Genomic DNA, 16949 nt, shown 5'->3' on the forward strand with positions numbered 1-16949 from the left:
CCTGGAGCCTATCTTCGGATTCTGTATCTCCCTCTCTCTCTCTGACCGCCCCCCCCCTCACGCTGTCTCTCTCTCTCAAAAATAAATAAAACATTAAAAATTTAAAAATAAATAAAATAAAAATTTTTAAAGTCTTTAATAATAAAGGGGACAATCCAACAGGAAAATATAACAATTATAAATATTTATGCACCCAACATTTAGAAGCACCAAATACATAAAACAGTTAATAACAAATGTAAAGGAACTATTTGGTAATAATGCAATAATAGTATGGGACTTTAACACCCCACTTACATCAATGCACAGATAATCTAAACATAAAATCAACAAGGAAACCATGGCTTTGACTAACACACTGGAACAGATGGATTTAATAGATATATTCACAACATTTCCTCCTAAAATAGCAGAACACACATTATTTATAAGTGCATATGTAACATCCTCTAGATCATATAGTAGCTCACAAAACAAGCCCCAACAAATTCAAGATCATGTTCATACCATATATTTTTCTGACCACATGCTATGAAACTAGAAGTCAACCACAAGAAAAAATGTGGAAAGACCACAAACACACATAAGTTAAATAACATGTTACTAAGCAATGAATAAAAGAACAAATTAAAAAAATGTATGGAAATTTGAGGTGCCTTGGTGGCTCAGTTTGTTAAACTTTGGACTTTGGCTCAGGTCATGATTTCATGGTTCAGCAGTTCGAGCCCCACATCGGCTCTGTGCTAACAGCTAAGAGCCAGAAGCCTGCTTCAGATTCTCTCTTCCTCTCTCTCTGCCCCGTCCCTCCCCTACTCTACTCCCATTTCTCAAAAAATAAACATTAAAAAAAAATTTTTAAATCTCATTTACAACTGCACCCAAAATAATAAGATACCTAGGAATAAAACCTAACCAATGAAGTGAAAGACCTATACTCTGAAACTTTTAACACTGATGAAAGAAATTGAAGATGATGCAAACAAATGGAAAGACACACACATATACAAGGAAAGACATTCCATGCTCATAGGTAGGAAGAACAAATATTGTTAAAATATTTATATTACCCCCAAGAAATCTACACATTTAACATAATCCTTATCAAAATATCAACAGCATTTTCAACAGAACTAGAGCAAACAATGCTAAAATTTGTATGGAACTGCAAAAGACCCTGAATAGCCAAAGCAACCTTGAAAAAGAAAAGCAAAGCTGGCGGCGTCACAATTCTGGACTTCAAGTTATATTACAAAGTTGTAATAATCAAAACAGTATGGCATTTGCACAAAAATATTCACATACATCAGGGAACAGAATGGGAAGTCCAGAAATAAACCCACAACTATATGGTCACTTTATCTTTGATAAAACAAGAATATCCAATGGGAAAAGCTAAGTCTCTTCAACAAATGGTGTTGGGAAAACTGGACAGCAGCATGCAAAAATAAGAAACTGGACTACTTTCTTACACCATATACAAAAATAAACTCCAAGGTCTAATTGTAAGACCTGAGATTATAAAAATCCTAGGACAGGAAGTAACCTCTTTGACATCATCCATAGCAACTTTTTCCTAGATATGTCTCCTGAGACAAGGGAAACAAGAAGAAAAATAAACAATTGGGACTTAATCAGAATAAAAATCTTCTGCACAGAGAAGGAAATAATCAACAAAACAAAAAGGCAACCTACAGAATGGGAGATGATATTTGCAAATAACATATGCAATAAAGGGCTAGTATCCAAAATATATAAAGAACTTATAAAACTCAATACCCATAAACTAACTAATCCAATTACAAACTGGGCAGAAGACATGAACTTTCTCCAAAGAAGACATCCAGATGGCCAAGAGACACATAAAAAGATGTTCATCACTTATCATCAGGGAAATGCAAATCAAAACTACAGTGAGTTATCATCTCACACCTGTCAGAGTGGCCAAAATCAATAGCACAAGAAATAACAGGTGTTGGCAAGGATGTGGTGAAAAAGGAATGCTTATATAATGGTTGTTGGGAATGCAAACTGGTGTAGCCACTCCCTTTTGGTTTCCGTTTACATGGAATATTTTTTTCCATCCCTTCACTTTGACCCTTTGTATATCCTTAAATCTCAAGTCTTTTGTAAGTATCATGCAGTTGGTTTTTTTTAAGTCTTCCAACAACTCTATGTATTTGATTAGATCATTCATTTACATTGACTAATTATCAATAGGTAAGGACTTACTAATGCCATCTTATCAATTGTTTTTCTGGCTGTTTTGTAGTTTCCTCATTTTTTTCCTTTCTGATTTCCTTTAGGAATTGATAATTTTCTATAGTGGTATGCCTTAATTTCCTTTTCTTTGTGTGTTTGTCTACTGTAGGTTTTTGCTCTGTGGCTGTTATAAGGCTTACATAAACCATCTTATAGATAGAAGTTTATTTTATGGTGATAAGAACTTAAATTTCATTGCATATAAAAAGTGTACTCTTTATTCCTCTCTCACATTTTGTTTTTGATGTCACTTTTTACATTGTATGTGCATTAAAAATATTTGTTATATTTTTATGACTTTTGTCCTTTAATTTTTTATACTTGATCTAAGTGGTTAACACACCACTATATTGCAATATTAGAGTATTCTGAATTTGACTACTTAACTTTACCAGTGTGTTTTCTATTTTCATGTTTTTATGTTACTAATTAGCATTCTTACATTTCAGCTTGAAGTCCAATGTCTGGGCATGCACAAAACAGTTTCTTTTAATTTCTTTTCTTGTGTGACTGAGTCATACTTTTGTTTCTTTGCATTCCTTATAATTTTGTTGAAAACTTGCATTTAAGATAGTATAAAGTGGAACTTTGGAAATCAGATTCTCCTCATTTTTTAGAGTATGTTTTTGCTGTTTGTTGTGGGTTATAATTCGCTTAGTGACTTTCTCAAGCTAATTTTGTAAAGGCTGTTTCCATTATCATGTGTGATCAATGTAGTCTCTCTTCCATTAGCTTAGTTATCATATTGCGGTTTGACAGAGATTTCACCAATGTCTAGTGCTAAAAGAAAGAAAAGAGGAAAAGAAAGAGGAAAAGAAAATTAATTATTCTCCCATCATTTGCAGATTTGCTGTTAGTTGTGACACTCCAACTCTTAACCAAGTCATTTACTACTCTTTTACCTTCACTTTCTGTTCATGCAGAGCCAGAGGAGATAGCTTATGGTCTTTATTCCACACACGTTTCCTTATTTTTTTTCTCAGGTTCTCCTCATGCTTTCGATCTTTCTATTGCTTATCCCATTATCCCAGTCTGCTATGGTCAATACTTTTGGTTTTAAATACTGTATGATTCTCACTGAAATTTGCCAATTAGAAAAACCTAAATGGAATTTGGAAGACAAAAGTGAAGCAGAAAAAGTTAATCTCAGGAGACACCACTGAACAGATAAAGACTCTGCAGACCTCCCCACTAGCTCTAACTACATATTTAGGGCAACTAGGGCACTAACTTCTCAGACATATGCATGATCTTTGGCTTCTCTACCCACCATGGACCTTTAGGATGTAGCTTTTTTTTTAGTAACTGTTCTTATGATCCACCAGCCTTTCATACATTTCACTGCTCGAACTCCTTTCCAGCTCTTGCCTTAATTTACATAATTCTTACTCTCGAATAATTGTATGTATATGTTTCCTGATATATACTGATCATTACAATCCCTCAGAATACTACTATTTACATGCTTTCAAAGTCTAACAATGTCAACCAGAATGACTGTATTGGTTCAATGGGCCATTTGTCCTACATTTCATCTCAATGAAAGGGAAATTTTGACCTTTTAAAATATAGTAAAGGAACTCTGATGCTTAAAAATATTGAATAGATAAGGGATGCCTGGGTAGCTCAGTCAGTTGAGTGTCCAACTTTGGCTCAGGTCATGATCTCACGGTTTGTGGGTTCAGCCTCTGTGTCGGGCTCTGTGGTAATAGTTAGCTCAGAGCCTAGAGCCTGTCTTCATATTCTGTCTCTCTGTGCCTCCCCTGCTTGCACTTTCTCAGAAAATAAATTAAAAACCATTAAAAAAATTTTAAAAATATTGGGGGCGCCTGGGTGGCTTAGTCGGTTAAGTGTCCGACTTTCGCTTGGGTCATGATCTCGCGGTTCGTGGGTTCGAGCCCCGCGTCGGGCTCTGTGCTGGCTGCCGGCTCAGAGCCTGGAGCCTGTTTCAATCTGTGACTCCCTCTCTCTCTGACCCTCCCCTGCTCATGCTGTCTCTCTCTCTCCTAGAAATAAAATTAAAAAAAAAAACATAAAAAAAAATTTAAAAATATTGAATAGGTAAGACAACTGGATATCTACATGGAAAATTATGAAGTTGGACCCCTACCTCACACCATATATAAAAGTCAATTTAGAGGCGACTGGGTAGCTATCAGTTAAACATCCCACTTCTGTTCAGGTCATGATCTCAGAGTTCATAGGTTAGGGCCCCACATAGGGCTCTGTGCTGACAGCTCATAACCTGGAGCCTGCTTCAGATTCTGTGTCTCCCTCTCTCTCTCTGCCCCTCCTCTGCTCATACTCTGTCTTTCAAAAATAAATAAATGGTAAAGAAAAATTTTTTTAAAAAGTCAATTCAAAACAGATCAAAGGACTTACTGCAGGAATAATAAATATAAACTACTTGGAAGAAAACATAGGTAGAAGTCTTCATAACATTTAAGCAATGGTTTCTTAGATACAACACCAACACAAGCAACCTCTTCCCAAAATAAAGTTTCACTAAAACTTTTAAAGGTTGTGTGTCAAGGACAATGTCAAAAAAAATGAAAAGATAACCCATAAAATATTTGCAAAGCATATACGTGATAAGGGTGTAATATATCTATCATATGTAAATTATTCTTAAAGACAACTTCCCAATTTAAAAACATGTATAGCATTTGAATATATTTTTTCTCCAAACAAGATATACATACCTATGGCCAACAAACACATGAAATATCATTAGTCATTAAAGAATGCAAGTCAAAAACACAGTGAGATACCACTTTACACCTGCTGGGATAGCTATAATAAAAAAAAAAGATGGAAAATAACAGCTGTTAATGAGGAAGTGGAGAAATTGAAATACTTGTCTATTACTAGTGGGCATGATTCTTATGCTACTGCAATCTCACCCCAATACATGTACCCAAGAGAACTGAGAATGTTTGTCCACAAAACACACACACACACGCGTGCACACACACACACACACACCAAAAAGCCAAAACTCAAAAGCTTGTAAATGCATTACTTGAATAGCTTAAAAGTAGGAGTCCAAAGAATTTCATACGATGATTTCATATATCATACAATACTTCATATTATAATACAACAATGAAGTAGAATTCAGCCATAAGAAGGACTCATGTAATGATACACATTACAACATGGACAGTCTTGAAAACATTTTCACAGAAGAAAGGTAGACATGAGAGGCCACATGTTGTATGATTTCATTTATGTGAAATGCCCAGAATAAGGATAAACACTGAGATAGAAATTACAGTGCTGGTTTCTAAGGGGTGGGGATGTGAAGTGCTAAAGGGTTTGGGGTTGCTTTGTGGGGTGATGAAATTGTTCTGGAGTTAGTACTGACAGGTTTTACAAAATTATGAATACATACAAAGTGACTTAATTGTGTACAATTAAGGTGTCAGTTTTATGGCGTGTGAATTATACATAAATAAAATGAACAAATATCCATTATATTTACATTGAATTCAGGAAAACATTCTGACTGATCCTAGCCTGCAAGACCTTGGAGATATGGAGTCCAGTCTCTACTACAATAGAAGTGATGTTGACAGCAAATGTAACACCTGGAAGAGAATGTATTTTAGATACTTTTCAGGTGAAATGAGCATATTTTAACTAAAATTATAGGGGCGCCTGGGTGGCTTAGTCGGTTAAGCGTCCGACTTTCGCTTAGGTCATGATCTCGCGGTTCGTGGGTTCGAGCCCCGCATCGGGCTCTGTGCTGACTGCCAGCTCAGAGCCTGGAGCCTGTTTCAGAGTCTGTGACTCCCTCTCTCTGACTCTCCCCTGCTCACGCTGTCTCTCTCTCTCTCTCTCCTAGAAATAAATAAAACATTAAAAAAAAATAAAAAAAATAAAATTATAGTGTGACTTTCAGGGAAGCACTAGGTCTCCTGCCTCCACATTATAAGATGTCAGTTCATCATCATGTACCATTGCAATTGTTACCTTGAATTAACAGGCACAAAGGACACTCTCTCTTTACATTCATAAAGCACTTTGTACCTCTCAATTTTATGTTGTAAAAAAGTTTCAGAACCCCTTTGCCATACATCCTCCAAATTTTTTACTGAGTAAAGGGATGAAATGTAAATTAATATATAAATTGATTTAAAACACACGGAAGGAAAAGTTGTAGGGAAAAAAACTTACAAGAAAATCAAAATGAGAGGTGCCTGGGTGGCTCAGTTGGTTAAGTGTCCGACTTTGGCTCAGGTCACGATCTCACAGGTTGCGTGTTCAAGCCCCACATCAGGCTCTGTGCTGACAGTTCAGATCCTGGAGCCTGCTTCAGATTCTGTCTCCCTCTCTCTCCATCCCTTCTCTGCTCACACTCCCTTTCTCTCTCTCTCTCAAAAACATATAAACATTAAAAAAAAAATTTAGGGGCACCTGGGTGGCTCAGTTGGTTGAGTGTCTGACTTTAGCTCAGGTCATGATCTCACGGTTTGTGGGTTTAGGCCCCACATCAGACTCTGTGCTGACAGCTTGCTCAGAGCCTGGAGCTTGCTTTGGATTCTGTGTCTCCTTCCCTCTCTGCCCCTTCCCTGTTCATGCTCTCTCTCTCAATAATAAATAAATGTAAAAAAAATTTTTTTAATAAAAAAAATAAATCTCTAGCAAAGTTGAAAAAGAACCATGAACCATAGAGCTTGTTACCATAATCCCAAATTGGGATTTTGATAGCCTTTGAAAAATTCCTTCCCTACTAAAATCCTTAAATCATATCTATTGTCTGATAAAACTTCCTACACATTTTCATGAAATTACCATAAAAATGTCACAGGCAATATATCTAAACAATATTTCACACTTTCAAAAACATATTGTATAAATAATCCTACATGTGAGCAAGAAAGGACATGCAGTTATTAGCACAAGGAAAATTGTCAGCTTTCCCAACCAAGAAGTGAGAAACTTTGAGTAAACATTCAGTGTTGAATTTATTTTTTGTTTGTTCATTTAACTTGAGAGAGAGAGGGAGGGAGGGGCAGAGAAAGGCAGAGACAGAATCCCAGGCAGGCTCTACACTGTTAGCACAGATCTGATGTGGGGCTCGAACTCAGAAACTGATCATGACCTGAGCCAAGATCAAGAGTCCAACACTTAATCGACTGAGCCACCCAGGTGCCCCATTCTGACTTCATTTTTTATTATTTGACTATTAACAGCTTCAAATCACCCATCCGTCCTACCATTCTACCAATTAGGTAAGCTGATTAGATAGCCTATGTACTCTTTCTTTGGCACTGGTGGAAAGTTTAAGCCACATTCAGTACCCTCTCCTCAGTTCCGCTATAAAAGCCTCATACCAACAAATCTGGATAAGACAGTCCTTAACACATTAATCTTGATGACTTAGATGGTAGTTTTACATCCACTATATGCCACCCACGCTGTCATTCAAATTTATATTGTATTGTATTATAAATTCACTGTTCTTGTTCTTGCAGGAAACTCTGGACACGGATGAACGTCACCTAATGAAGTTTGCCCTTTTATCTTATTCAACCCTTCCAAGAGATTTTCATGGTGAAATGAAATGATTGCAATGAAGGTATAACATGAACAGATTTCAAAGCTCAGGATGAAAATCATCAACAGTAACTTGGCTTTTTCATAGATAGCCTTGTAACTTAGTCACTATAGGTATTATTATTTTGATTTTTAACTAATCACTATTAACATTTAGAATTTAATTGAATAATCTTTCAGAAGAACTTAGAGATTGTTTTCTCTACTATGAATTATCTGATGTGTAGCCGATTGTGAGAAATTTTTAAACAATTTATCAATCACATCATTCCATTTTTAAGGTTTTTCTACAAAATCAATTCTTTGATGAATCTTGAGGTCAGACCATTGTCTAAAGGACTTGCCATTTTTAATACATTTGTATGTTTTAAACCTTAGTTTACAGTTGAAGAAACCTTAGTAAACAGTTGAATATCTGATAGAAGTTTAACATATTCATTATATTTATGTGGTTTCTCTAGTAGGAGACATTACATATGCTTGATCTTTGGATAAAAGCCTTGCCATGTCCATTACATTTTTGTGGTTTCTTTCAAAGATGCATATTCTGGTGTCTAATTAAATGGGAACCCTGCAAATACATGCCTTTAATATGGTTTCTATTCAGTATGGATTCTTTGATATTAAGTCATGAACACACATTAAAGGTTTTACCATACACATTACATTTGTGAGGTTTCTCTTCACTACAAATTCTCTGATGATCCCCACTGCTAGATCTTTGGATAATAGCATTTCTACATATGTTGGATTTACAATGTTTCTATTCAGTATGCATCTTCTGATGTCTAGTAAGGTTTGCAAATTGGGTAAAGGCCTTGCCACATTCATTACATTTGTAAGGCTTCTCTCCAGTATGGATTCTTTGATGTCGGACAAGACTTGAACACACGTTAAAGGCTTTGTCACACTCATTACATTTGTAAGCCTTCTCTCCAGTATGAATTATCTGATGTATGACAAGGTTAGAGGACTGGTTAAAGGCTTTGTCACATTCTTCACATTTGTAAGGCTTTTCCCCACTATGGATTCTCTCATGTTGGGTAAGGCTTGAACGCTCCATAAAGGCTTTGCCACACTCATTACATTTGTAAGGCTTCTCTCCTGTATGAACTCTCTGATGAATTACAAGATTTGAATACTGACTACAGACCTTGCCACACACATCACATTTATATGGTTTCTCTCCGGTATGGATCCTCTGGTGTCTAGTGAGGTGTGAGATGCGGTTAAAGGATTTGTCACACTCATTACATTTGTAAGGTTTCTGCCCAGAATGAATTCTCTGATGATTGGTGAGGTTTGAGCTTCCTCTAAAAGTCTTCCCACAATAATTACATTTGTAAGGCTCTGCATTACTATGTGTTTTTTGATATGTAAGTAATGGATGATGAATAAAAAGTTTCCCGGATTTACTACAAATGCTAATGTTGATGCCAGAAGGAATTCTTTCAAGTGGTGAAGCAGAACTACTGTTGATCAACCTCTCAACTTGATAACGTGCATAAATTTTCTCTTTAGTTTGAAACTTCTGAAGGTCAGTCATATGTGACTGAAATCTTAATCCAATTCCATTTTCAAAACATTTTATATATTTGTTTCCTGTACACATTATGTTATTTTTTAGTTTTAACAAATATCTTTTATATGACTTCTCATATTTGTAAGATTGATAAGTACTTTTTCTTACAGAAACATCCTGCTTTAGAGGGAAAATATTCCAGGATCTGTTATGCTGTTGATCTCCTCTACCAGTGAAATTATGGTTATGGGCTGCAGTTACTCCTTTGTAATTTGTTTCATTATATCCATACTGACTCTCAAACTCATGCATATTTTGCTGGACCTCTCTGAAACCGAAATCTTTGATGTCATTTTTTTTGTGTCTTTCCAACATCAATGTTTGGAATAATTCTTCTTTGTTAATATCCTCTTTTGCTGATAATTCCTTAATCACACTTCTAACAGAAGTATCTGAAAGATATAAAGAACCATAGGTTTCCTATTAACTAGAGTTGTAAAAGGAATATTTTACCTTGAAAACATAATATTAGGCCAAAACTAATTCTTAAATAGTTATAAAACTTCTCAACCAATGTATGCAACTATTTAGGAATACAAGGGGAATCAGATTCCTCAATTAAGAAGGAGTGATTACACATAGATAAAATTATTTTCAGGAAAGCCTACTTCCAACACCCTATGATCAAAACACTCAGAGTACTTACATAGGCCCTGAAACAAGTAGTATCTTTCTGTTGCCACCTCAAAGTCCTCACCATTTGGCAGTAGACATTTGGGTGTCTCATATTTGAAAAAAAAGCAGTATTATATTAATGCATATACACTGTAAAGGTACCTAACTATTTAGGTACAACAATAAAGGGTAAAGCAAAGGATTCAATAATATAATGATAAATAATATCTTATTTTTTTATGTTTATTTATTTTTGAAAGAGAGAAAACACAAGCAGGTGAGGGGTAGAGAGACAGGGAGACACAGAATCCAAAGCAGGTTCCAGGCTCTGAGCTGTCAGTACAGAGCCCTACGCTGGGCTCGAACTTACAAACCACAAGATCACAACCTGAGCTGAAGTTGGACACTTAACTGACTGAGCCACCCAGGTGCCCCAATGATAAACAGTATTTTAACAAACTTCTCTAATAAATAAATGGCAATTCACAATTATAAAATTAAATAGCAATAAATACATTGCCACATTCATTACATTTGTAATGTTTCTCTCTCCCCATGCAAGACTTGAATTTTGACTACAGTCCTTGCCACATATATTACACTTATATGGTTTCTCTCTGGTATGGATTCTATGATGTCTAGTAAGTTTTGCAAATTGGGTAAAGGCTTTGCCACAGTCATTACATTTGGCTTCTCTCCTGTATGAATTCTCTGATGAATTATAAGATCAGAATGTTGACTACAGACCTTGCCACACACATTACATTTATATGGTAAACTCGATAAAAAAAAAATTCTAAGAATAACAAAATATTGTTCTGAATTTCTATAATAAATCTATATTTGTGCAGACATTAACCACTGGTGCATAACAGTCATAATATATAATACATATTGTAAATTATCTGTAATTTCTGTAAATCATAATAAAAATGAATCTAACATTTTAGAATCTGTATTATCTGTAAATTATCTGTAAATCATAATAAAAATGAATCTAACATTTTAGAAACCCACAATAAATCTAGGAGATAAATAATAAGCAAATGCAATTAGAAACCATTTTAATCTGTGGCATTCTAAAGACCTCTCTCTTCCATCAGAACAAAGAAAAGGCCTCCTATTCCAGAAAGACTACATAATATGAGAATTGCAGTGAGATGTTCTACCACTGAGCTATAACCCCACCATAATAGGAGAATTGAAACATAGATTAAGAACCCCTGACTTTTTAAATAGTTGGTTCACGTATATACATATTTTAAGACAGAGAATTTGGGAAGGTGATCAGAAATCAGAATTATGATTTCATACTTGCAGTTAACTAACAACCAATACAGCTGTTTCCTAACTAAGAAGCAACCGTTAATTATGCAATTCTGCAGTCATGAAAAACATGTACTAGAGTATGTGCCTTGAAAATTCACTAAGGCAGAGACAACACTGAGACAAAACAAATTACAAAATAAATACAAACAATATACTGTAGGCAAAGGTCAATCACATAAGAAAAGATTAAAGAATATTAGTAAACAAAGGTAAATTTTCATTCCTTGCTATATGCTATACAAAAATCAAAATCTTCTAACAGAATTAACATATTTAATATTCTTGAGGTAAATCATCACACTACTTCAGGTAAAAACAATGGGCCCATGGTGTTTATGTATCCAGTACTAATTCTCATAGAAAGTAAATGTGAAAGCAAAAACTTGAACCTGGGCCTGAAAGCTCAGAGCACATGTTCTTGAGCATTAGACACCACTGCCCACTCCAGGAAGTGAGCAGAGGGCATAATAAATCCCACCAACCTGCAGAGAAATGCTTCAAGAAAACTACAGGAATTGAGTTGTGTTACTAATATGGTTACTGACTCATCCCTCCTGGATAACAGCATCTGAGTCATCACTCCTTAAATGTGTTGATTTACAGAGTGACCAGGTGTCGTGCTATCCTGAGCAAGCTGGCCTCTGGAAGAGTAAGGATCTTTATACAATGTGGGAGATCTTTATACAATAGGGTTCTCTGAGGAGACTTGGGTGTCCAGGGGCTCAACAATAATATGCTAAGGAAGGAACAGTATGCCCCATCCAAATCAATGAACGATCTAAGGAAAGGTACAAGAACAGACTTATGCTTGCGAATTTATGTGAATACAATTGTGCTGGGACAGTACAAACCTTTATCTTAGAAAATTACATGAACTGATTTAGCAAGTGGCACAATATTGACCTATTCTTTGGGAAATGTACTATGGGTGTGGGGCAGGGGTGGGGCAGGGAAGAATGGAAGAGATTAGAAAGGCAGTCATCTGATACAGTGGGAGGAATATAGGTTTACCTTCTATTCTAATATTTGCCTTAAAATTTATCAAATTGAATATCCTTGGCTTTCTGTTTATAAGCATATACTCAAAAGAATTCTACATACATATTACATCAGGCATGTACGATAATGTTCTTAACAGGTATCAAAAGCAAAATTTGTAGGGCGCCTGGGTGGCTCAGTCAGTTGAGCATCTGACTCTTGGTTTAGCATCAGGTCATGATCTCACAGTTCATGGAAATGAGCCCTGTGTGGGACTTTGCACTGACAACATGGAGCCTGCTTGGGATTCTCTCTCCCCATCTCTCTCTGCCCCTCCCTCATGCTCGATCTCTCTCAAAATAAATAAATAAACATTATAAAAATAAAAGCTAAATTCTGGACATGGCCATCAAGGGGAGAATGGATGAATTCACTCCAAGTACACAAGCAGATGCAAAGAAAGTCTGTCAAGAATTCAGCAATGGAGGGTGACGTGTGCAAGATGATGAATCCCTGGTAGGGAAGACAAAGAGTTTGTAGGGAGGAAACAAACTTAGCAACAGGTTTTTGTGAAGGTCTGAACTTACGGGAGATATGGGTAGATTAGCTAAAAAAAAATAGATAGATAAGATATAGATAGCATACCAACCAAATTATTAATTACATATTTTGCAAACAGAAATTTACTAGGTTTGGCATGCTAGACTTTTTGAGGCTAAGTGTCCTTGTTTGTTATATAAAAATAAGAATGCTTCTTTTGCAGCCTCCTCTAATTATCTGAAATCATACATTTGGATCTCTTCATACAACTGTTGGCATAAAGAGACATCAGGTAACGGACGCTCTTATTATATGTATTGGTGGATATTTGGTTATTATGAATCAGTGGAAATTATGTGTACTTAGCCAAAATTAATAAATTCTGATTTCATTAATAATCATCACAACCTAGGCAACCTCAAGGGGAAAATAACTTAGTGACTCACAGGGGGGAATGGATTCTACTGAAGGGCAATGTTAGTAACAGGTGACTGCTTTTGGAAGTGCCACACAGGAGGTAGATGTGCAGAGAGGTGGTCAGCAATGTAAGCAGTTGACAGGAGCCAGAGGACAGTAGAGTGCTGAAATGTGAGTCAACAAGGACCAGGCAAACTTTTTACGGAATCCATTTTAAAAGATGAAGATCAAAACAGCCTTAAAGTGTTAAGCAAAAAATGTAATTTCCGGAACATGAAAAATTTGGTGGAAAATCCCAGGAGTTATATAAGCAATAGTGGTGAGGATGTACCTGGAGCGGAAGAGATTGGCTAAATTCCCAATAAGATACAATGAGACATTCAAATATTAGTTTAGTATACCAAGATATACATGATAAATCTAGACAGGAAAATTTATTATTAGAATAAAGCACTTGGGGGTGCCTGGGTGGCTCAGTTGGTTAGGAGACCGACTTCGGCTCAGGTCGTGAGCTCATGGTTCATGGGTTTGAGCCCTTCATTGGGCTCTGTGCTGACAGATCAGAGCCTGGAGCCTACTTCAGATTCCGTGTCTCCCTCTCTCTCTCTGCCCCTCCCCACTGGTACTCTGTCTCTCAAAAATAGATAAACATTTAAAAAACTAAAAAAGAAAAAAGCAACAAGCATTTGTAAAAAGTCAGTAAAATTCAAATAAAATTCAAGAAGTTGTATTTATGTATGTATGTACGTATGTATGTATTTTGAGAGAGCATGAACACGAATGGGGTAGGTGCAGAGAGAGGGAGAGAGAGAATCCCAAGCAGGCTCCATGCCTGGTGTGAAGCCTGATGTGGGGCTCAATCTCACGACTATTAAATCAATCATGACTTGAGCCGAAATCAAGAGTCTGATGCTTAACCAACTGAGCCACCTAGGTGCCCCCAAGGAGTTGTATTTAGAAAACTTAAATATACTATAAAAAAGCAATGTATCCTGTATAACAAATTGTAGCAAATCAATTTAATCGTTTCTGGGATGAACACAGTAGACTGATACAAAAATATTTTCACAAGATATCCAATAGTCCCACTTTTTAAAATCCCATCAATTTGAGAAAAAGGTACTTTATTAATAGGTAAACCACGTGAAAGAGAAATAAGGGGACTAGGATAATTTTTTCACAAAATTAGGAGTTTGAATAGGTTTTGAGGAAACTGCGGCTGACCATAACTCTCACGCTCAAGAAGCAAATCTTGTAAAACACATTTAAAAATATTCATTACTTGATCCAGCAGCCCACAAATCAGATATAAAACAAAATTCTGAGTGTCATCAAAAATACATAATCAATGATTAAATTTTTGAAGTTCTCAGTTTTTTTCAATATTTATGAGAGAGAGAGCATGAGTGCGTGAGGGGGCAGAGAGAGAGGGAGACAGAATCTGAAGCAGGCTCCAGGCTCTGAGCTGTCAGCACAGAGCCCGATGTGAGGCTTGAACTCACAAACTACAAGATCATGACCTGAGCCAAAGTTAGACATTCAGCCGACTGAGCCACCCAGGTGCCCCTAAAGTTCATTTTTAATATGTACATAGAAATGTATATAATGAAAACTGCTGTGGTTTAAGCATAATAAATTTGAATTTAAAATGGAGGCATAATATTGTACACCTAAAACTAATATAACATTGTACGTTTGATAGGGAAAATCTGTTGTAAGATGGCCGACAGGATTGATAAGAAAACACCTGTCCCTGATCAAAGACTCCCCCTTCCGGGTTCTTCTTCCCTCCCTGCTTGTCGCAGCATTAATGAGGAATGTGGAAGTAACAGGCTATAAATTATTCCCTCTGCTGATGCTCTGGGCTCAGCCCTTGGAGAATGATCTCCTCTGAGCCCACCAGTGTAAAATAAACCTCCTGCCTTCCAAGATCTCCGAGTGCTGCTTGGTTCTTTTGTTGGGTAATCCAGACCAGGTTCTGTAACATGTTAACTACACGAGAATTTTTTAAAAATGGAAACATCATTTAACTTCAGAAGTTCCCTCAAGATGTATCACAATCAGGGACGCCTAGATGGCTCAGTCAGTTAAGTGTCTGACACTTGATTATGCCTTAGGTCATGATTTCATAGTTTCATGAGTCTGAGTCCCATGTTGGGCTCTGTGCTTACCTGGCAGAAGTTGCTTGAGATTCTCTCTCTTTCTCTCTCTCTGCCTCTCCCCTGCTCATGCTCTTTCTCTCTCAAAATAAATAAACTTAAAAAAAATCATATTTGTTTAAAGGAGAGTGAACAATGGTGCATGCAGGGGGGGAAACAATTTGACATGAACCACAGTTTGGCCAAGTTGTGACAATGTTTTCCTTAGGAAAAGTTCCTACACCTTTGATTGCTGGCTCAAGGGAATGATCATTAGATATGTCATCATCACCACACTGCCTTTGAGAGATACGGTGACACCCCACCAACAGCAGAAAGATACCTATTATCACTGATCAGTCGGGTTACCCTGACACTTTCCATGTCAGCATCCCTAGGACTTGCTGACCAATCCACCCGGTGGCATAAATGGGCACTTCTGTAAGTAGCAGGACAGCACTGTGGTATGTTAATCAAAGCGTTCTTCAAAAATTTTGTTACCCACTAAGCCCCCTCCATGGGTAAGTCCACCAGAAGTTGCCCATCATCGAAAAGTGGGTTATCACAGCAGATAAAGAAGCTATTTCAGACCCTAGGAAAACAAGTTTCACAAGCAAGTTTCGCAAGTTTCACAAAACTGCAGAGACTCAGGAAAATACAAAATCTGGAAGAGCCCAGTTCCATCTGCATCCCTAGCCTAGGCAGAGCGCTGGAAGGACAAGGCAAGATAACAGAAGTAAAGGAATGGAGTTAGATCTCACAGGGCCTTTGAGAAGACTCAGGTATGCTCCCCATGTGGGGCTGGGTTTCAAAGAGATGCTCTCTCTGTCCACTGTCTTTACTGTACTGCTGACTAACAATCTCAGAAGTCCCACACCAACCCCAGTGCCTGATTATACTCTTGATGTGTGGCCACAGCAGGTCAGACAAAATGGCTATGAGGACTTGAGACGGTCCCATGAAGCCTTGGGACGCCAAATGCAATGGGGGAGCAGCCAGTGTTTTCCTATCTTGTAAAAAGGTCTCACAAACACAGGAACTGAGGACGAAACCTGGACAGGCCCTGGAGCCGGGGCTACAGAGGAACCGATGCATCGGATGCAATCAAGTACAGGAAGAGAGACCACAGGGAAAGAGGGCCCTGTGACACAGCCCTCCTCAACCCTCTCAAAGCCAAGGGACCAAAACGGTCACAGCCACCAGATAATAGAGTGTTGTAGGTCATGATAAAGACTCCGCCTTTGTCTCTGCATCAGCTGGAACACCGTCAGGGGTTTGGAGGATACTCCAACCGCATGACAGAGTAATGGGGAAGATTTCCTTCAGGTGCTCACAAGTGTTTTTCTTTTCCTACAAACCTCTCCTCTTTGGGGAGGGTTTCTCAGACAATATTTGACAAAGCAGCTTCGTCTCTGACCGTCTCAGCTGTTACCAGTGTTCACATTTGACACAGTGTCAAATGTGTCAAAATGTGGAAATAATATTCAGGCCAGAGAGATTCCTGCTTAAAAGAAAGGAAAGTTATGTGC

The 16949-nt window shown here is 37.2% G+C and overlaps 1 protein-coding gene across 1 annotated transcript in view; it reads right to left on the reverse strand.

Annotated features, from left to right (window-relative positions):
- The window catches only part of LOC144231106 (uncharacterized), a 43072-nt gene that overhangs the window by 20978 nt on the left and 5145 nt on the right, over positions 1–16949 (reverse strand). Inside the window, 1 exon segment of the mRNA XM_077763496.1 lies at positions 8458–9795. Within this exon segment, the coding sequence (XP_077619622.1) occupies positions 8458–9795 (1338 nt within the window).

This window comes from Crocuta crocuta, unplaced genomic scaffold (assembly GCF_008692635.1).
Source record: "Crocuta crocuta isolate KB4526 unplaced genomic scaffold, BGI_CrCroc_1.0 scaffold104, whole genome shotgun sequence".
Taxonomy (NCBI): Eukaryota; Metazoa; Chordata; class Mammalia; order Carnivora; family Hyaenidae; genus Crocuta; species Crocuta crocuta.